This window comes from Salvelinus fontinalis, chromosome 3 (genome assembly GCF_029448725.1).
Source record: "Salvelinus fontinalis isolate EN_2023a chromosome 3, ASM2944872v1, whole genome shotgun sequence".
Classification (NCBI taxonomy): domain Eukaryota; kingdom Metazoa; phylum Chordata; class Actinopteri; order Salmoniformes; family Salmonidae; genus Salvelinus; species Salvelinus fontinalis.
Genome location: NC_074667.1, coordinates 1,184,058 through 1,205,799, shown reverse-complemented (window position 1 = coordinate 1,205,799; position 21,742 = coordinate 1,184,058). Strand labels below are relative to the sequence as shown.

The 21,742-nt window shown below is 43.5% G+C and overlaps 1 protein-coding gene and 1 long non-coding RNA gene across 2 annotated transcripts; both read left to right on the top strand.

Annotated features, from left to right (window-relative positions):
* Positions 1-953: 953 nt before the first annotated feature.
* On the top strand, positions 954-4,514 carry LOC129835618 (vasorin-like). Its single transcript, XM_055901335.1, has 4 exons — positions 954-1,218; positions 1,519-2,078; positions 2,291-2,518; positions 2,641-4,514. The coding sequence occupies exons 1-4, from the start codon at positions 1,008-1,010 to the stop codon at positions 3,823-3,825; spliced, it is 2,184 nt and encodes a 727-aa protein (XP_055757310.1). The 5' UTR covers positions 954-1,007; the 3' UTR covers positions 3,826-4,514.
* Position 4,515: 1 nt separating this feature from the next.
* On the top strand, positions 4,516-8,513 carry LOC129835631 (uncharacterized). Its single transcript, XR_008756482.1, has 2 exons — positions 4,516-5,989; positions 6,043-8,513. It is a non-coding gene; the product is annotated as an uncharacterized LOC129835631 (long non-coding RNA).
* The last annotated feature ends 13,229 nt before the right edge of the window (positions 8,514-21,742 follow it).

Sequence of the window (21,742 nt, the reverse complement as noted above, 5' to 3'; positions counted from 1 at the left end):
AGGGGTGTATGGGCAAAAGTGTGTGAGTGAGTACATTTTGAGTAAGCATGTGTTTGTATGAAGTAGCCATGTATGTGTCCATAAGTTTGTATGAAGAAGTGTGTGTGTCTGTGTCTGAAGGTTTGGGAGTGTATGCATACATCCGTGTCTGTGTGTGTGATACACACTCCATACACTCTCACAAAGCCATAGTTTGTGTTTGTATGCAGTAGCCAGGTTTTCGTGGGTGTCCAGCCGTTTAAAGCCAGGGCGGTTTTCATGGGCTGGAGACACTGCCATAAACACACACACACACGCACCCCCACACACACACCAATGCCATAAACACACACGCACGCACTCACACACACACACACACACACACACACACCAATGCCATAAACACTGGGGAGAGGCTAGACGTGCTTCTCAATCATCCCAGGACGGAGTGACTGTGGGTGGGCTAAGACAGGACCTCGCTCAGGACTCAGGCCCACTGTGTGTGTGCTCACCAAGCATACAGTGAATGTAGCCACTATGAAGGGGCTGTGTGTGTGACTGGGCAGGGTTTCATCATAGTGACATTGCCGTCTCTATGGGGTGATGGTTGTATGCTCTGGTTGAGGGGAATAGGGAGGGAGACCCAGTCAGAGAGGTTATGGGGTCTGTGTTTGACTCTACTTGTTGTGTTCTCTGATGTCATGAGGGAAGGCAACAACGGGGGATTTCTTTCCTGTGGTGGATTGGGAGGGAAGTTTTTTGATGGCTTGGATTGTGTGTTTGTGCGTGAATACTGACATTTAAGGATAAGAATAATCCGACTCTGACCGCATGAAACAGCCAATAGACTTGGGCGTGTGGAAATGATGCTCCGAAATAAATGATTTAATCTTGTCCAGGTTTTTGACCGCTGCTGATTCGTTACTCTGAAAATATGACAAATTTTCCTTCCCAGAAAAGTCTTAACCAACCAACACTAACATCTCTCTTTTTCTTTGTGTTTCAGATTACACAAGGACTCCACCACCATGGTGCCCTTCCTCCTCCTCCTCCTCTCCTCCTCCTCTTCCTCTGTTCTCTCCAGTGACTGCCCAGAGGATTGCTCCTGTCAGGCCCAGGGTTCCATCTTCTGCATCCAGCGTCGTTCCACGGTCGTCCCCCGCGGCCTCCCTTCCTCTGTGAAACATCTCTACGTCTTCCAGAACGGCATCAATACTTTAGCCCAGGATGACTTCACAGGTAGGTGGCGTTCAGGTTAGAGAAGGTTTCCAATTCTAATCCCATGTGTGACAGGAAAATATTTGTTTAGGAGTGGGCCGGCAAATGGAGTGTTGCTGGATCAGTGTCCTGGATGCCATTTCCTGCTGTTGTGCCCTTGAGCAAGGCACTTGACCCCTGAACTGCTATCCTCTGCTCGAACCTTTCCAACCTCTGTATGTGTGTCTTTCGAGGGTTTGGAATAAAGTAGAACACAAGTTTTTCCATTGTAAATCCGTATGCATTGGAATATAAAGTAATCTTCATCTTCTTCTTCTTTAGGCCTGGGGCAACTGGAGATGCTGGACCTGTCCCAGAATAAACTCACGGAGGTCCCGGACGGGGTCTTTGAAACGCTATCTTCGCTGAGGAATCTCGATTTGTCCGCTAACTACATTACCCACATCTCCAAGGATAGCTTCTCCGGATTGGTGCAACTCGAGAGGCTGTATCTCCACGGCAACCGCATCAAGAGCATCCAATCGGAGGCCTTCGAGGTTCTGGAGGATCTTCTGGAACTGAAGCTCCAGGGGAACCAGTTGACCGGTCTCCCAATGCTCCGTCTCCCCAGGCTTCTCCTCCTTGATCTCAGCTTCAACTCTCTCCCGACGCTGGGTCCCCAAGACCTCCAGGCCCCCCACCTCGAGTCGCTCAAAGTGGCTGCGTTGGGGCTCACCACCCTGGACTCGGATCTGATGGCCTCCCTGGGGAACCTCCATGACCTTGATGTGTCCCAGAACCAGCTGGAGGGGATGCCTGAAGCATTGAAGGCCACCCGGGGGCTGATCAGGCTCAGCCTGGCTGCCAACCCCATTGGGGAGCTCCGGAACGAGGACTTCCAGGTAAATACATTTTCTTAAAAATGTGTCAAATATTCCTGTAATTGATGGGTCAATAACACATGGCTTATGCCCTGAAACTACTCCATGGGATTTACTTTGTCAAGCCTCTGGTCCAACCTATCCAAACTGCCTGTGTATGTTTTTTAGTGGGGTTGGGATCATTTGTGAACATTGGACAATAAAGTGTTCTTCTTTTTCTTCTTCTTTTCCAGAGTCTGGTGGGTCTCCAGGAGCTGGATATCAGTGGGCTGAACCTCCAGAGCTTGCCCCAGGGTTTCTTCCAGCTCTTCCCCAGGCTGGGGCACCTCACGGCGGCCGAGAATCCCTTCAACTGTCTCTGTCCTCTGGCCTGGTTCCCTGGCTGGCTGAAAGAGAAGAATGTGGATCTGGGACGCACAGAGGAGACAAGGTGCCACTTCCCACCAGTGAATGCTGGCAAGGTATTGTCTTAATATTTTGTAATTCTAATACTAAATATATTTTATTTATTTTTCCTGTGAAACACATTTAGTTTCTGGCTTGTATGAAATGGGATACAAATAAAGTTTGATTTGATTTGAAGGTGCTGGCGGAGCTGGACCATCCAGATTTCGGCTGTCCACCTACGACCACTGTCATGACCAATGCCCTAGGGGAGGGGAGTACTTCCGCACCCCCCATTCCGACTACATCCCCTGGAAACACACATACCAACGCCATCCCCCCACCTCCGCCATTCCCTAGTGATGAACCATCCTCAACGGAGACAGACATTGAGAGTCGTCCCCCCCCTCCAGCTTCTCCGACTTCCGCTTTCAGGGACCAGGGGGATGAGGGCCACATCTGCCCGCCGAACATCTGCCTCAATGGGGGTACGTGCCGCTTCGATCCTCTGGGACAGCTTGGATGTCTCTGTCCCCGCGGAACTCTGGGCCTGTACTGCGAGAACCTGGAGTCGTCTAACCACAACCAGCCACCTCTCCAAACTTCCGCCCCAGAGGTTTTGGCATCCATGGTCGCCCCCATTGTAACCTCTGATCCCAATGACATCAGTTCCCGTCAGGTGACCTCCACGTCCATCCTCCTCGACCTGCACCGTTTCCTCGAGACGAGGCCGCACATCCGCGGGATTAAGCTGACCTACCGGAACCTCTCAGGGCCCGACCGGCGCCCCATGTCCCTCAGCGTCCCCGCCTCATACCCAGAGTACACCCTCCGAGGGCTCCGGCCCAACTGTACCTACTCTGTGTGCGCCAGCCCCCTGGCAGAGAGGGTGAACGGGGGTGGAGGCGGTGGAGGTAGCCCTACCGAGGGAGGGTCTTGTATGGAGGCTCGTACCGAGGGAGGTCCCCAAGCTTCGTCCTTGGAGCCCCAGGTGGATGATCAGAGCCAGCTCACCTACACCCTCATCCCAGCCTTGGCTGCTCTCGCCCTGGTCACGGGGGTGGCGCTGGTGGCCATCCTGGTTCTTTTCCTCCGGAGGAGACGGGCTCACATGGCACTGGAAGGGGGTGAGATGGGATCAATGGAACTGGAGGGCCTTAAGGGTTGTCTGGAGAACGGCGTGGGGAACGGGGGCACCCTTCCCCACAAGGGAGCGGATATCGCCCCCTGTCACACCTCCACCCTGACCCAGCCACAAAATGGCGGATCGTCACATCCCCTTCCACAAAATGGTGGTTTAGAATATGAGGCCCCCCTCATGAAGGGACAGGGGCACTGTCCATCGAATAATAATGTGGCATCCTTGAAGCCATCGTATTTCTAGAAACTCAGTCTGTTGTCTTAATGGATTTCTTAATATTTCTCTGAGACTCAATGCACTCAATGACATTCAGAGCTATGGAAGGGAACAGAAGTAACTACCCCTGTAGAGGGTAACGCTACGCCCCGCTATCTCTAAGTGGATGGGAGGACTCTACCATTATGGGGCAGTGAAAGGGGGGTGTTTTAGCTCATCCAGCAGAGTTCAAGTTGATAGAAATGTAACAAGTATTTAAACCTGAAGTGCAATCGCCATGCCAAAAAGGGTCTATCTTATAATCGGACTGAAAACGGAAGTGCCTTCTTGCATTGACATGATATGCTGTAATAATGATGCTTTTATTTTTTAAATGTTGATATTTTTAAAAGAACTGCATTGAATGAGTTACAATCCTGTTGCTGGATCAGGAGATTAAGAGAGCGGGGTTTGTGGAGGTATGGGGAAGGCACAGAGTCAAGGTTTGGAGGAGTAGAGGTGGAGATAGAAACACAGGTGTGTGTGTGCTCTGTAGACTGTTCAGCACTTCCTGAAATGAACGAGGCACCCCTCTCCACCTGCCCCCTGGCAGAACTTGCACTGAAGAGAAACTCTCTGCAACATTACAGCCCTTCCCAGAGACTTAACCGAAGGTAGTGAAATGCTGATTCTGTAGAGATGGTACCACGGACAGAATACAGTTTTAGACGACCCCCCCCCCCAACGAACTGGTATTATCAACCCCCACCAGGGTTGATCAACTTGCTGTGAAAGGCATGTGGAACAAATGAAGAGAAAAGGCAAGGAGACCCTATTCCCTTTAAGTGTGCTACTTTTGACCATTAAAATGTTGACATTTTAGTCATTCAGCAGACGCTGTCATCCAGAGTGACTTACAGTTGGTGCGTTCATCTTAAGATAGCTAGGTGGGACAACCACATATCACAGTCGTAGTGAGTACACTCATCTTAAGATAGCTAGGTGGAACAACCACATATCACAGTCGTAGTGAGTACACTCATCTTAAGATAGCTAGGTGGGACAACCACATATCACAGTCTTAGTGAGTACACTCATCTTAAGATAGCTAGGTGGAACAACCACATATCACAGTCGTAGTGAGTACACTCATCTTAAGATAGCTAGGTGGAACAACCACATATCACAGTCTTAGTGAGTACACTCATCTTAAGATAGCTAGGTGGGACAACCACATATCACAGTCGTAGTGAGTACACTCATCTTAAGATAGCTAGGTGGGACAACCACATATCACAGTCTTAGTGAGTACACTCATCTTAAGATAGCTAGGTGGGACAACCACATATCACAGTCGTAGTGAGTACACTCATCTTATGATAGCTAGGTGGGACAACCACATATCACAGTCGTAGTGAGTACCCTCATCTTAAGATAGCTAGGTGGGACAACCACATATCACAGTCTTAGTGAGTACACTCATCTTAAGATAGCTAGGTGGGACAACCACATATCACAGTCGTAGTGAGTACACTCATCTTAAGATAGCTAGGTGGGACAACCACATATCACAGTCGTAGTGAGTACACTCATCTTAAGATAGCTAGGTGGGACAACCACATATCACAGTCGTAGTGAGTACACTCATCTTATGATAGCTAGGTGGGACAACCACATATCACAGTCGTAGTGAGTACACTCATCTTAAAATAGCTAGGTGGGACAACCACATATCACAGTCGTAGTGAGTACACTCATCTTAAGATAGCTAGGTGGGACAACCACATATCACAGTCGTAGTGAGTACACTCATCTTAAGATAGCTAGGTGGGACAACCACATATCACAGTCTCAGTGAGTACACTCATCTTAAGATAGCTAGGTGGGACAACCACATATCACAGTCTTAGTGAGTACACTCATCTTAAGATAGCTAGGTGGGACAACCACATATCACAGTCGTAGTGAGTACACTCATCTTATGATAGCTAGGTGGGACAACCACATATCACAGTTGTAGTGAGTACACTCATCTTAAGATAGCTAGGTGGGACAACCACATATCACAGTCGTAGTGAGTACACTCATCTTAAGATAGCTAGGTGGGACAACCACATATCACAGTCGTAGTGAGTACACTCATCTTAAGATAGCTAGGTGGGACAACCACATATCACAGTCGTAGTGAGTACACTCATCTTATGATAGCTAGGTGGGACAACCACATATCACAGTCGTAGTGAGTACACATCTTATGATAGCTAGGTGGGACAACCACATATCACAGTCGTAGTGAGTACACTCATCTTAAGATAGCTAGGTGGGACAACCACATATCACAGTCGTAGTGATAGCTAGGTGAGACAACCACATATCACAGTCGTAGTGAGTACGTTTTTCCTCAATAAAGAAGTTATCGGGCAAGTGTCGGAAAAAACGAATGCAGTCGGAAAGGACTAGTGCTCTGGTCAAAAGTAGTGCACTAAATAGGGAATAGGGTGTTACTTGGGACCCAGCCTCTGTCCTTAGTGGCGTGGTCAGTAGCTGTGACGGACGCTATTTGAAGATTGTTGTTGTCGAGCAGGTTCCATATGATGTTTTTGTAATGTGTTTTGTATGTATTTTTTATCGTTGATTTCTCTGTTGCTGTCATGCTGTTTCTCCAGTCTTGTTGTAGTCAGAAATGTTGATGCTGTATTGAATTGTGCTGTTCCCTTGACCCGGCAATGGGTTGGGGTCCATTTCATTTAAATTCAGAAAGTTTAGAATTGAAAGGTTTCATTTACTATTAAAGATGAGTTTTCCTTTGTTAAATAGGTCATTCCAATTCACCTGAATTTACTGAATTTAGATTCAATTTACCCCTACCCAAAACGCTTCAAATTTTGATCATGTAAAAATTGTTCACCAAGTAAATGTGAATAAGAAGTGTCAGAAACAGCACAGACTCTAAACTCTAAACTCCCACACTCTTCTTCTTTACTGTCTAAAACCAGTCTGCCAACTACAATAGCCTGCCAAAGTTACATAAGGACACGGTTAGCTCCAGAAACCCCAATCCTTGTCCCAAATGACACCCTATTCTCTACATAGCACACTACTTATGAACAGAGTCCTATGGGCCCTGGTCAGAAGTAGTGTACTTTAGAGAATTAGGGTGCCATTTGGGACGTACACCTAGTCTCTTTTTGAACGCTCAAGCTCCAAAACTGTCCTCAAAGCTCTGTCACCGCAAACCCTGAGCCATTAAAGTGGCACACACACATGCTGAAAAAAGCACAAGAGTTCAAAGACTTTGAGAGCAATTTACTATATGTGTCGAAGGAGTGGAAACCAGTCATTTCCTTGACTTGCTACTGACTGTGGCGTTTTGAAGATATGGCCGCAGTTAGCCAATGAGATCCTCAGTAGCTTTTTATTGTTTTACTCTCTCTCTTTCTATTTTTCTCTTTCTGTGTCTCTGGTTTTGTCTCTCTCTGCTTCTCTATCTCTCTGCCTCTCTCTCTCTGACTCTGTCATTCTCTCTCTCTCCCTGTTTCCCCCATCTCTTTCTCTCTCTCTTTTTCTCTTTATTCTATTTTCTTCCTCTCGTTCTCTTTCCTTTTCTTTTCTCTCTCTCTTTGTTTCCTTCACCCCTCCCTTTGTCTCGGTCAGCAAGGTTCTTGGCCGTGTTTTCGGGCCTGTTTTGCTTGCCTGCAGCCAACTAGACTATGAAAAGTTCATACGGAATGTAAATCGCGCCGTTCTGATATATTTATCTTTGTTTCCTGTCTTGGAGAATGGGAAGTACAAATGTGTCACCATTCAATTTCTTTTTCTGTTTTCTTTCTCTCATTTTTGTTGTTGTTCTTTTCTTTTCTTGATCCCTCTCTGTCTCTCTCTCTGCCTGTCTCTCTCTCTGCCTGTCTGTCTCTCTCTCTGCCTGTCTGTCTCTTTCTCTGCCTGTCTCTCTCTCTCTTTGCCTGTCTGTCTCTCTCTCTCTGCCTGTCTGTCTCTCTCTCTGCCTGTCTGTCTCTTTCTCTGCCTATCTCTCTGTCTCTCTCTCTGCCTGTCTCTCTTCCTCTCTCTCTGCCTGTCTCTCTGTCTCTCTCTCTGCCTGTCTCTCTGTCTCTCTCTCTCTCTGTATGTCTCTCTGTCTCTCTCTCTGCCTGTTGGTCTCTCTCTGCCTGTCTCTCTGTCTCTCTCTCTGCCTGTCTCTCTGTCTCTCTCTCTGCCTGTCTCTCTGTTGTTGTTGTTGTAAGGAACATGTGCCTATTTCTGTGACATACTCTACAATCTCACTACACCAGTTATGTCTTGGTAGATAGAAAACAGTTTCTGTGTGTGTGTGTGTGTGTGTGTGTGTGTGTGTGTGTGTGTGTGTGTGTGGGCAAAAAAAAGGAGATTCAATAATTTCATCCCTATTCTCCATCAACCATCTTATTTTCTACTGCCTGTCTTCTTTCTCTCCTTCTTTTACTGTCTTTCTTCATGCTCTCAATCATCCAACAGAAACCAAGAACCATACGCTCATATATCTGTTCACTAAAACCTCAACTGGAAGAAGAAATCCTATACAGCTTTATATACTGTAGCATGAGGGACCGGACATTTTTGAAATATTTTCAACTTGCTTTGTTACGTTCTCTATTCATTTTGGGAAAGCCTTTGTCTTATTATGTTAATGTTTTGTTTTTCTGTAAAAAAGTGTTTGTTTTGTATAGGAAATGACATAAAAAAAGAATATGAAAAAAATATATTGGTCATATCTTGGTCAGTGACTCTCTAGCCTGGTTTATACCTTGTTCTAACATGTGGACTGCGTTCAGATCGTGCACACGATTACAAGAAGCATTGTGATCTGATTGTGATCAGATCTTATAAATGTTAACAGACAAGATCAGGTCAAGATCAGAATGAAGGTCGCATGTTAACGGCAGGTATAAACAGGGCTTCTGTCTTTTAGGTTTTTGACACCATAGACATATACATCATTGTGTGAGACCAAGTGTATAATAAAACACTCACAAATACTACAGTACAGTACACACACGTACTACATACACATACTACACATTTATTACATCAGTTACTAAATCCCCTTTAAACTCCTCACAGTAGTCAATATGGACCAAACACATTCACTACACATTTATTACATCATCACTAAATCCCCTTTAAACTCCTTACAGTAGTCAATATGGACCAAACACATTTACTACACATTACATCAGTTACTAAATCCCCTTTAAACTCCCCACAGTAATCAATATGGACCAAACACATTTACTACACATTACATCAGTTACTAAATCCCCTTTAAACTCCCCACAGTAGTCAATATGGACCAAACACATTCACTACTGTACATACTATACACTGTACATAACCTTAATACATTACTTCACCTCAGGTCCTCAAGCAGACAGTAAATACGGGTTGAATGTTACACACAGTGCTTAATGACCCTAGTAATATAAGCATTAGGGCATTAGTCAGTCTTTCCTACTGACTGGGGATTTAAGGAACGACAGACAGATGTGTGTTGCCAGCTTGTTGAAGGGCCATTCCCAGAAATTATAGCTAGGAATACACACACACACACACACACACACACACACACACACACACACACACACACACACACACACACACACACACACACACACACACACACACACACACACACACACACACACAAAAAAGCACACTTTCACTGCATCCCCCCTCCCTTTCAACCTCCTCGCCACCTCTTACTCCAAACCCCAAATGATGGGTTTATGACGCTGTGTTGGTTACTGGAATGAACAAAAGTTCTTGTATTTTTCCTAAATCATCAATAAGTTTTTGCCAATGGGAAAATATGACTAACATAAGACAATTTAAATCCTATAAATGAATACATTAAAGTCCTGGTTGTTTGCTTTGTGGGGAGATTGGTAAATGACTGCGGTACCCACCAGTACTAGCCTACAAGGATTAGAAAACACACACACCACTTCTCTCTCTCACTCTCAGTGTCGCTCTTTGTCTTTCAATTCAATTTAAAGGCTTTATTAGCATGGGAAACATATGTTACATTGCTTAAGCAAGTGAAATAGATCAACAAAAGTGAGAAGAAACTATTTGTTTTTAACAAAAAACAGTAAACAGACTCAAAGGCCTCTCTCTCTCTCTTTCTCTCCCTCTCTCTTTTCCCCCTCTCTCCCTCCCTCACTCTCTCTCCCTCTCTCTTTTCCCCCTCTCTCTCCCTCCCTCACTCTCTCTCCCTCTCTCTTTTCCCCCTCTCTCTCCCTCCCTCCCTCACTCTCTCTCCCTCACTCTTCCCCCTCACTCTCCCTCTTTTGCACTCTCTTTCTCTCTCTCCCTCTGCCTTTCTCTCTCTCTGATTGCTTAATTGTCATGAAATACAATTTGTAGATATTGCCAAAGTAGTATAGTGGTCCAGCATTTCAGTAAATACAGTATAGTACAGTACAATGCAATGAGGATAATGAACTACAGTTAAATAATTCCCAGCTTTATGTCATTAGTAAATACATTTTCTCTTGGGTGTCCAGTGCTTTGAATTGCAAGAATGTTTTGGGGCTTAATTTGAAATGGTGATTAAAGAGTGTCCTTTACAATTACAGGGAATCTTCAGCGTTTCGCTCTGCATCATTTAGTACTTTCTTTTGGATATTTAGATAATTCTGCAGAATTCTGTATGTAGATCTTCTATTGGGTTTTTCTCTCAATGCTTATAATCGTAATTACAGGTTGGACCCCAAACCACTCTTCCATATGGTACAATTGGTAAAATTACACTGTTGAATATTTAGCACCGGATTTGGATAGGAATAAATATTTGTGTTGAAATGCTTCGCAGGCTTTTTCTTTTAGTGTTTTCACTGCCAGAACAAATCCACCAGAGGCTCTGATTGTTAGTCCCAGGTAGTTGTACATTGGGCATGCTCAACCATGGTGTGTTTAACCATGAAGGAGTTTCCGCTGCTCTGATTCCTGGCCTTTTTCTGGAAAATCACAACTTTGGTTTTCTGAAAATACATGTTGATTGCCCAGTTGTTGCTGTATTCCCAAATAATGTTAAGTTGTTACTGCAAAACCTTGCTCTGTTGGTGACCGTAAGACAAGGTAATCTGCATAGAGCAGGAATCTGACCTCATCTTTGAGGGTGAGTCCAGGGGCTGCAGATGGGTCCAACGACACTGCTACTTCGTTGATGTAGACGTGGAACAAGGTTGGACTTCATCCTTAAGAGTCGTTTGACGCACCCGTGTGAGGAAGGTCTGTATAACAGTTTCCACATGTTACTGGTGACACATTTTCTCCTGTAGTTATTAGGGTCTAATTTGTCACCTGTTTTATATATGGGGGTTATGAGCCCCTGGTTCCAAGTATCAGGCAAGCAGCCACTCTCCCAAACCAGGATGAATACTTTGAATAAGGCATCTTAAAACTCAGGAGTACTCTGTTTAAGCATTTCATTCCTGATGCTATCAGGGCTACATGCCTTTTTGTTGTTGAAAGTTCAGCGTGTGTAATTTGGTAGTCAATTGGGTTCTGGTTGTTTTTAATTGTGTGTTCTAGAGCTGAGTTTTTCTTGCATATTTTGGGGGTTTAAAGTAAGGTCTTCTGATGGTATTATTCCATAGATACTTTCAAAGTGATCTTTTCAAATGTTTTGCATGTTTCGGTCCTTCCTCTGTTGTCCATTTAGACCATTCCATTTCTCCCACAACTGGTGTCCATCAATGGAGTGCAGTTCTCAAAATGCTTCCATCTGAGGCTTTGTTTGTATATTCTCTCAATGTGTCACAATATTGTTGCCCTACGTCTCTATCCTGTGATTTGTGATGTTTTCTATTTGATAAAGATCAACAACAAAAAATATCCTTAAACCATTTCTCTTTTTGAGGTTTCCAATTAGCACTGTTTTTTCTTTTGAATACATTTGCTTTTGTGGCTCCTTTATGATTGATCTCATTACATTTATTCACAGCCAACTCTATGGCAGGGAGGTTTGGGCTGAATGTACTTGAAAGGAAATCATTGATGCAGTTTGTAGTTTCTGAGCAGGGTACTGCTGTATTGAAGTGTGATACGCTGTCAGGGGCCCATCTGTTCGTTTTATTTATTTAGATTAATCAGTGTACAGGGCTCTGTTTGTGTGGTCTTTGGGTGGAGAAGTCTTTCCAAAACCACACTGTCTCTCTCCAGTCCTTCTCAGGCATCCTGTTCTGTGTCTGTCTCCATGGGAACCAAATAAATGGACAGAAACAGAACTCCCCTCTGCTCTGTTCCGAGCAGGACTCATGTCTCAGGTATGTGAGTCAGCCACGCTGTGGAGATGACATGGCAGGTTGCAGTAGTCAGACCAGCAAATATATCACTGGGTCGTCAATAGTCAGGCCTTGAAAACATACATATACACATAGATACATGACTAGGGGCCCGATTCAGACTTGAGTTAGTAGACTTAACATGGGTCTGCATTTTTGGACTTAAGCCCATGTCAAGTCAACTTATCTCAAGTCTAAATAGGGTCCTAAGCTAGGCCTAAAAATCACAAGAGATACAACCAGACTTTCTAATGCATACGTGTTGTGCCACACAGTCCTCCGATGGATTCATCAGTAAAACTTTAACAACTTCACACTGGACACAGATGTCAGTTTAACGTCTAGTTTTCATTTACATTTGGTTGAGTTGTCAACTAATGTGAATTCAACTTGAAATCAACAAAAAGTTTCACCATGTCATTGGATTCAGGTTAAAAGTTGGGCGACATTACCTACGTTGATGACTTATTGCAAATCCAATCAGTTTTCCACGTTGATTCAACGTCGTCACTTTGAATTTTTTGGTTGAAATGACGTGGAAGGAAAGTTGATTGGACCAGGTTTTGCCCTTTGGGTTGTAGTGGTGGTGTGTGTGTAATGTACCGATACTCTCTTACCTGTGTGGTCCCTCCTTCTTCTTACTTTCATTTCCGATAATGAAGAAGGGATGAAGAAAGAAGGGATTATTTTCCTCCTGGCAGGTGGCATTGTGCGCCAGCACCATTGTTCCAGCTGAGAGGCTCAAAGCAGCCATTGTGGTTTTCAGACGGGGCAGGCTTTTTAAATTAACTTTCCAAATTCCTCAGGAAATTGCTGGTGAGTAAAAAAATTTGCTTCCCTCGATCTTTGTAAACTCAGCAAAAAAACAAAACGGCCCTTTTTCAGGACCCTGTTTTTCAAAGATAATTCGTAAAAATCCAAATAACTTCACAGATCTTCATTGTAAAGGGTTTAAACACTGTTTCCCATGGTTGTTGAATGAACCATAAACAATTAATGAACATGCACCTGTAGAACGGTCGTTAAGACGCTAACAGCTTACAGACGGAAGGCAATTAACGTCACAGTTATGAAAACTTAGGACACTAAAGAGGCCTTTCTACTGACTCTGAAAAACACCAAAAGAAAGATGCCCAGGGTCCCTGCTCATCTGCGTGAATGTGCCTTAGGCATGCTGCAAGGAGGCATGAGGACTGCAGATGTGGCCAGGGCAATAAATTGTAATGTCTGTACTGTGAGACACCTAAGACAGCGCTACATGGGGACAGGACAGACAGCTGATTGTCCTCGCAGTGGCCGACCACGTGTAACAAGACCTGCACAGGATCGGTACATCCGAACATCACACCTGCGGGACATGTACAGGATGGCAACAACAACTGTCCGAGTTACACCAAGAACGCACAATCCCTCCATCAGTGCTTAGACTGTCCGCAATAGGCTGAGAGAGGCTGGACTGAGGGCTTGTAGGCCTGTTGTAAGGCAGGTCCTCACCAGACATCACCGGCAACAACGTTGCCTATGGGCACAAACCCACCATCGCTAGACCAGACAGGACTGGCAAAAAGTGCTCTTCTCTGACGAGTCGTGGGTTTGTCTCACCAGGGGTGATGGTCGGATTCCCGTTTATCGCTGAAGGACTGAGCGTGACATCCGATGCCTGTAATCTGGAGCGGGATCCATTTTGGAGGTGGAGGGTCTGTCATGGTCTGGGGCGGTGTGTCACAGCACCATAGGACTGAGCTTGTTGTCATTGCAGGCAATCTCAATGCTGTGCATTACAGGGAAGACACCCTCCTCCTTCATGTGGTACCCTTCCTGCAGGCTCATCCTGACATGACCTTCCAGCATGACAATGCCACCAGCCATACTGCTCATTCTGTGCATGATTTCCTGCAAGACAGGAATGGCAGTGTTCTGCCATGGCCAGCGAAGAGCCCGGATCTCAATCCCATTGACCATGTCTGGGACCTGATGGATCGGAGGTTGAGGGCTAGGGCCATTCCCCCCAGAAATGTCTGGGAACTTGCAGGTGCCTTGGTGGAAGAGTGGGGTAACTTCTCTCAGCAATAACTTGCAAATCTGGTGTAGTCCATGAGGAGATGCACTGCAGTACTTAATGCAGCTGGTGGCCACATCAGATACTGACTGTTACTTTTGATTTTGACCCCCCTTTGTTCATTTTGACCCCCCCTTTGTTCCTTTTTCCATTTCTGTTAGTCACATGTCTGTGGAACTTGTTCAGTTTATGTCTCAGATGATGAATCTTGTTATGTTCATGCAAATATTTACACATGCTGAGTTGCTGAGTTTATGTTTGTGTGTTTTGTGAAAGAAGAGCATGTTTTATTCTAAAGACTGTTGGATGCTTGGCTGAGGATGTTTGTTAAGAATAGCATTAAGAATAGTGTTAAAAGCAGACAGTCGAGTTTCTTGTGTGATTCCTTTTCTTCTGTTGTGCATTTTCATTATTCTGAATGATATGTTTTTCCTCTCATTTTGACTTGCTAGCATACATGGAATGGCTGTAAGGAAAGTCAAGTCCTGAGTAGTGTCTGGTGTCTGTTTTGATGTGTCTGTTTTGATGCATGGGTTAAGGGGTTCGGCGTCTAGAATAATGCAATATTGCATAGGATGAGGACGAGGGGGACGTCTGTATGCAGACACTATCCAAATAATCCCATAATTAACAAAAACCTGAACTTCACAGCCTGTCACTCAAAAACTGTCATGATGACCCTGCAATAGAGGGAAAGATAGAGGGAAAGACCTTAGAGGGGAGACAGGGGAAAAGATAGAGGAAAGAAAAGAGAGAGAAAAAGGGAAGATAAAGAAATGTATTTATTTGACAAATATAGCTTTATTTAAAACAGGCCAGTTTGCAGGTGGTGTAAGGGTGGAAAGGGGGGAGGAGCAATGTTCCCTCAAATGTTTTTCAGCACTGAGCAAATGTCAGGTCTGCTGAGCGCAAACCTGAATGTGGTAAAAATTCCGTGCAACTTCTGGTGTGCGTTTACTATGAACACAGGCTGTGCTTTAACCTTTCAAGGACACACGTTCCGCTAGCGGCACACCCCCCCCCACCCCCACTGAAAAGGCAGAGCCGCGAAATTCAAAAAAAATATTTTTTTTAAATATTTAACTTTCACACATTAAAGTCCAATACAGCTAATGAAAGACACAGATCTTGTGAATCCAGCCAACATGTCCGATTTTTAAAATGTTTTACAGGGAAGACACAATATGTAAAGATGTAAATCTATTAGCTAAAAACACATTAGCATAATCCACCATCTTTACTTTGTCCACCAACAACAGTAGCTATCACCAATTCGGCTAAACTAAGATATTGATAGCCCCTAACCAAGAAAAAAACGAATCAGATGACAGTCTGATAACATATTTATGGTATAGGATAGGTTTTGTTAGAAAAATGTGCATATTTCAGGTAGATGGCATAGTTTACAATTGCACCCACCGTCACAAATGGACTAGAATAATTACAATGAGCAACGTGTTTACCTAACTACTAATCATCAAACATTTCGTAAAAATACACAGCATACACTAATCGAAAGACACAGATCCTGTGAATACAGACAATATTTCAGATTTTCTAAGTGTCTTACAGCGAAAACACAATAAATCGTTATATTAGCATAGCACATGTGCAAACATTACCCCAGCATTGATTCTAGCCAAAGAGAGCGATAACGTAAACATCGCCAAAATATATTAATTTTTTCACTAACCTTCTCAGAATTCTTCAGATGACACTCCTGTAACATCACATTACAACATACATATACAGTTTGTTCGAAAATGTGCATATTTAGCCACCAAAATCATGGTTAGACAATGAGAAAAGTAGCCCAGCTGGTAAGAAAATGTTCGTGCGCCATATTAGACAGTGATCTAGTCGTATACATAAATACTCATAAACGTGACTAAAAAATATAGGGTGGACAGCGATTGATAGACAATTTAATTCTTAATACAATCGCGGAATTACATTTTTTAAATTAGCCTTACTTTTCAATACAGTTTGCGCCAAGCGAAGCTAAGTCAAAAAAAATGGCGTCCTAAGCCACTAACATTTTTCGACAGAAACACGATTTATCATAATAAATTGTTCCTACTTTGAGCTGTTCTTCCATCAGAATCTTGGGCAAGCATCCTTTCTTGGGTCTAATCGTCTTTTGGTGGAAAGCTGTCCTCTTTCCATGTGGAAATGCCAACTGCGTTCGGCATGAACTGGAAGCGTGCCCAGAGATTCACAGTGTCTCAGAAATAAATGTCCCAAAATCGCACTAAACGGATATAAATTGCTATAAAACGCTTTAAATTAACTACCTTATGATGTTTTTAACTCCTATAACGAGTAGAAACATGACCGGAGAAATATTACTCCCTACACTAATGCTTGGAACAAGTGCGGGTCGGTGGCTACCGCGCGCATGACGCACCAAGAAAAGAGTTCCTACATACAGGGTTTTTGCATTTATAGTGCCTGTGATTGCGCAATCGACACCATTCAAATCGTCATCACGTAAAGGCATCCAGGGGAAGACGTAAGCAGTGTCCGTATACTCATAGGAATAACAGTGGCCTTACAACTGACTCCAGAACAGGGGCCAAAATTTCTGAAATCTGACTCCATGTCAAGGAAATTGCTGTAGAATGAGTTCTGTTCCACTTAGAGACAAAATTTCAACGCCTATAGAAACTATAGACTGTTTTCTATCCAATAATAATAATACTATGCATATTGTACGATCAAGAATTTTGTAGGAAGCCGTTTCAAAAATTACACGATTACCATAAATAGTGACAACAGCACCCCCTAGCCTTAACAGGTTTTAAGTTTCACTTTTAAAGGGGCAAACTAGAGAGTTGAGTGAAGTTCAATCTCATGCTTCTCTGCGCTGGCGGATATTTCTTCTCTGCGCTGGCGGATATTTCTTCTCTGCGCTGGCGGATATTTCTTCTCTGCGCTGGCGGATATTTCTTCTCTGCGCTGGCGGATATTTCTTCTCTGCGCTGGCGGATATTTCTTCTCTGCGCTGGCGGATATTTCTTCTCTGCGCTGGCGGATATTTCTTCTCTGCGCTGGCGGATGTTTTTGCTCTGCGCTGGCGGATATTTATTCTCTGCGCTGGCAGATATTTCTTCTGCACTGCGGGGAGGTGGGGTGAGGAGAGGGGAGGAGGGTTGAGGAGGTGAGGGGGATGAAACTATGCACTGATCTTTGGGCTAGATAATGTCTCAAACTGGCCTTTCAAACCTTCAACCCCTGACTATTGAACGCAGTTTATGTCTAGTAGATATAACTTATGCCATATTAAGACCTTGGTCAACACACACAAAACATTCCCAAATGTGCTGTTGTTTTTCACTTTCCCCTGAGTATCACGTACACCTGAACAAAATGTGTTGGAGAGAAAGAGAGATAGATAGATACAAACAAACAAAGTAAGAAAGAGGAAGAGAGAAAGGGAAAGTTTACTACAACTGCACACACATCCATCTTTTGTGTCTGTTGGATGTCTAAGCAGCCTTGGAGAGGGAGCCCTCTGGCACAAAGGCAACATGGCGCCTGAATGAAGGATGAATGACATATCTCAATGTCTCTTCAAATGCTTTATGCATTTAGTATGCATTCTAGCACAGGCTTTAATTACACATCTAGGATCAGCTTTCAACTTTTAGAAGGCCGAAACAAAAACTGACCCCAAATCAGTGTTTAGGGACAAATGCATCTCAAACTAGCATACTCTTTCTGATAATCACTTCAGCATACTCTTTCTGATAATCACGTCAACATACTCTTTCTGATAATCACTTCAGCATACTCTTTCTGATAATCACGTCAACATACTCTTTCTGATAATCACTTCAGCATACTCTTTCTGATAATCACGTCAACATACTCTTTCTGATAATCACTTCAGCATACTCTTTCTGATAATCACGTCAACATACTCTTTCTGATAATCACTTCAGCATACTCTTTCTGATAATCCCTTCAGCATACTCTTTCTGGAAATCACTTCAGCATACTCTTTCTGATAATCACTTCAGCATACTCTTTCTGATAATCACTTCAGCATACTCTCTTTGATAATCACTTCAACATACTCTTTTGGATAATCACTTCAGCATACTCTTTCTGATAATCACTTCAGCATACTCTTTTTCTGATAATCACTTCAGCATACTCTTTCTGGAAATCACTTCAGCATACTCTTTCTGGTAATCACTTCAGCATACTCTTTCTGGTAATCACTTCAGCATACTCTTTCTGATAATCACCTCAGCATACTCTTTCTGGAAATCACTTCAGCATACTCTTTCTGATAATCACTTCAGCATACTCTTTCTGATAATCACTTCAGCATACTCTTTCTGATAATCACTTCAACATACTCTTTCTGATAATCACTTCAACATACTCTTTCTGATAATATTTCAGCATACTCTTTCTGATAATCACTTCAGCATACTCTTTCTGATAATCACGTCAACATACTCTTTCTGATAATCACTTCAGCATACTCTTTCTGATAATCACTTCAGCATACTCTTTCTGATAATCACTTCAACATACTCTCTTTGATGATAACTTCAACATACTCTTTCTGATAATCACTTCAGCATACTCTTTCTGATAATCACCTCAGCATACTCTTTCTGATAATCACTTCAACATACTCGCTTTGATAATCACTTCAACATACTCTTTCTGATAATCACTTCAGCATACTCTTTCTGGAAATCACTTCAGCATACTCTTTCTGATAATCACTTCAGCATACTCTTTCTGGAAAGCACTTCAGCATACTCTTTCTGGAAATCACTTCAGCATACTCTTTCTGATAATCACCTCAGCATACTCTCTTTGATAATCACTTCAACATACTCTTTCTGATAATCACTTCAGCATACTCTTTCTGATAATCACTTCAGCATACTCGTTCTGATAATGGACTTCTTTGGTGTAGCCTGTTGGGATGCCATTCTCACCAGAATATTGAAAGGCACTTTGTTATCCACAAAATGGATTCCTCTGGTGTAGCCTTCTGGTTAGCTTTGCGTTCCTAGCCAAACACGATTGGTTCTCACAAGAAAAGGCATGCAGCGCGAATAAAGCTGTCCTCAATAAACCCTTTTCCTGTCTGAAACTTAATACACATTTAATTAAATTAGGCCTTAATTGGTATTCCATTTAACTAGAGGAACCCAAAGGTCTTGTTTTACCCAGGCTGGAAGGACTAATGGGCTCCATGTTCTCTGAGGCAGAATGAAACGCTTAAGCACTCTGGAATTACAACACTCCACCAACTGGATACAGACGTCACAGGACTGAACTAGGCTAGCATAAACACCTTGGTGAATTACTGGCTGTTGTTTGTTGTGAAGAGACTAGGGCCCGGGATTCAAACAAACCACAATGCGCCGACGTCTGACTGCACTTTAAAGCCAATGTCCCTGGCATTCAATTTCCCTGATGTTTCCTGACCAAACACTTTTAGGGGAAAGTTTGAGAACCTAAATTCATAAACTCAAGAGAGGGTGGATTCCAAAATGTATACATTTCACCTGACAGTTACCTTGTTGATGAAGACAATTTTGTTGGAGGAGTTTGAGTATTGTGTATGGAGTGTATTGGAGTATGTTGAAGTGTATTGGAGTGTATTGAAGTCTACTGAAGTGTTTTGGAGTGTATTTATGAGTGTATTGGAGGATATTGGAGTATTGGGGAGTGTATTGGAGTGTAATGGAGCGTATTGGAGTATATTGGGGTGTATTGGAGTGTATTGAAGTGTATTTATGAGTGTATTGGAGGATATTGGAGTGTTGGGGAGTGTATTGGAGTGTAATGGAGCCTATTGGAGTATATTGGGGTGTATTGGAGTGTATTGAAGTGTATTTATGAGTGTATTGGAGGATATTGGAGTATTGAGGAGTGTAATGGAGCGTTTTGGAGTATAGGAGTATATTGGAGTGTATTGAAGTGTTTTGGAGTGCATTTGCGGGTATTGAAATGTTTTGGAGTGTATTGGAGTGTATTGAAGTGTATTGAAGTCTATTTGAGTGTATTTGAGTGTATTGAAGTGTACTGAAATACATTAGAGTGTATTGCAATGTATTGAAGTGTATTGGGTTATATTGGAGTATAGGAGTTTATCAGGGTGCATTGCTGTGTATGAGCATGTATTGGAGTATATTGGAGTGTTTTGGGGTGTATTGTAGTGTATTACAGTGTTTTGGAGTGTATGAAATTGTATGAAGTGTATTGGTGTATAGGAGTGTATCGAAGTTTATTGGGATGCATTTGAGTGTATCGGGGTGTATTGGATTGTATTGGGGTGTATTGGATTGTATTGGGGTGCATTGGATTGTATTTGAGTGTATTGGGGTGTATTGGATTGTATTGGGGCGTATTGGAACGTATTCAGAGCTGTAGTCAGAAACAGCTGCTTTGGGTTTAGAGAGGAGCGTAGTGTTTGTATAAGAAAACAATAGCAGGTCCTCCACTGGACATTACACACACACGCAAGTACGCACACACCCACGCACATGGCCTATATACAAACATACTGTTCACTGCCCATAAATATACAGAAAATACGGTTTCACTAATGTCTTGCATTATCTAGAATAATATAATCAATGTTTCCATTTTATTCAGTTTGAGGGAAAATAAAATATCTGCCACCATTGTTAAGATCAAAGAGGTTTTACATGACAGTCTCTTCCCAAAGACCTCATTCCCCAGCACTCAAAACTCTGTCCCATTCACGTTCATCCTACTCCTTACACACCGTCCTGGCTACACAAAGCCTACTTTAAACTCCTCCACAGCCAGGGGGCTGGTTCCCCTTGATCCCTCACCCCCCAGCAAGACCTTTGACCCTGGAGGAATGGGGTATGTAGTGTCCAAGCACAAACACTCTTTATATGCCCTCGTGTAGGGACAAGACAAGGGGGGATGTATTGGAGTGTTTAGCTATTTTGGGTAACCCTCATCTCCCTACCCTCCCTCCTCCCTCCCCTCTCTCCTCTCCGTCCCTCTCTTCCACCAAACGTCCAACCTCCCTCTCCTCCACTCTCCCCCTTTCTTCTACCTAGGCTAAACCCTTTCCTACTTCTACCACCTCTCTTTCACCTAATCCCCTCCCTCCATCCCTCCCTCAGGAAATGTCTGGAAAACCTTAAGGCTTTTCCTCTCCGGCTTCAAGTAGACGACAATTGACTTATTGAATTTCCACCGCCACCCACCCAGGCAACAAGTCTGGCTTTTATTGGCTGTTGCCGTGGCCGAATGAGAGACAGGTTTAGACGTGCCCTCCACGTCCTGGGAAGTGGGAGAGAGAGGGGTGAGGGAGGGAGGAGAGGAGAAAAGGGGCGTAAAGAGACGTTAGGAGATAACAGATAAATTGTTTTTGGCGCACAGGGAGGGAAAGAGTAGACTGTAGTTGGTAGAACCAACTGAAGGACCAACCTACTCTTTTTTGGTCTTAAGTCAAGGGAAATGCCAGTTGATATGATGCAATAAGTATTATAAAAGCTGATAAGCTCATCATTGGTTGTTAATTGTATCTATGATGGGAATAACGGTTAACCTATCTATGATAGACTTG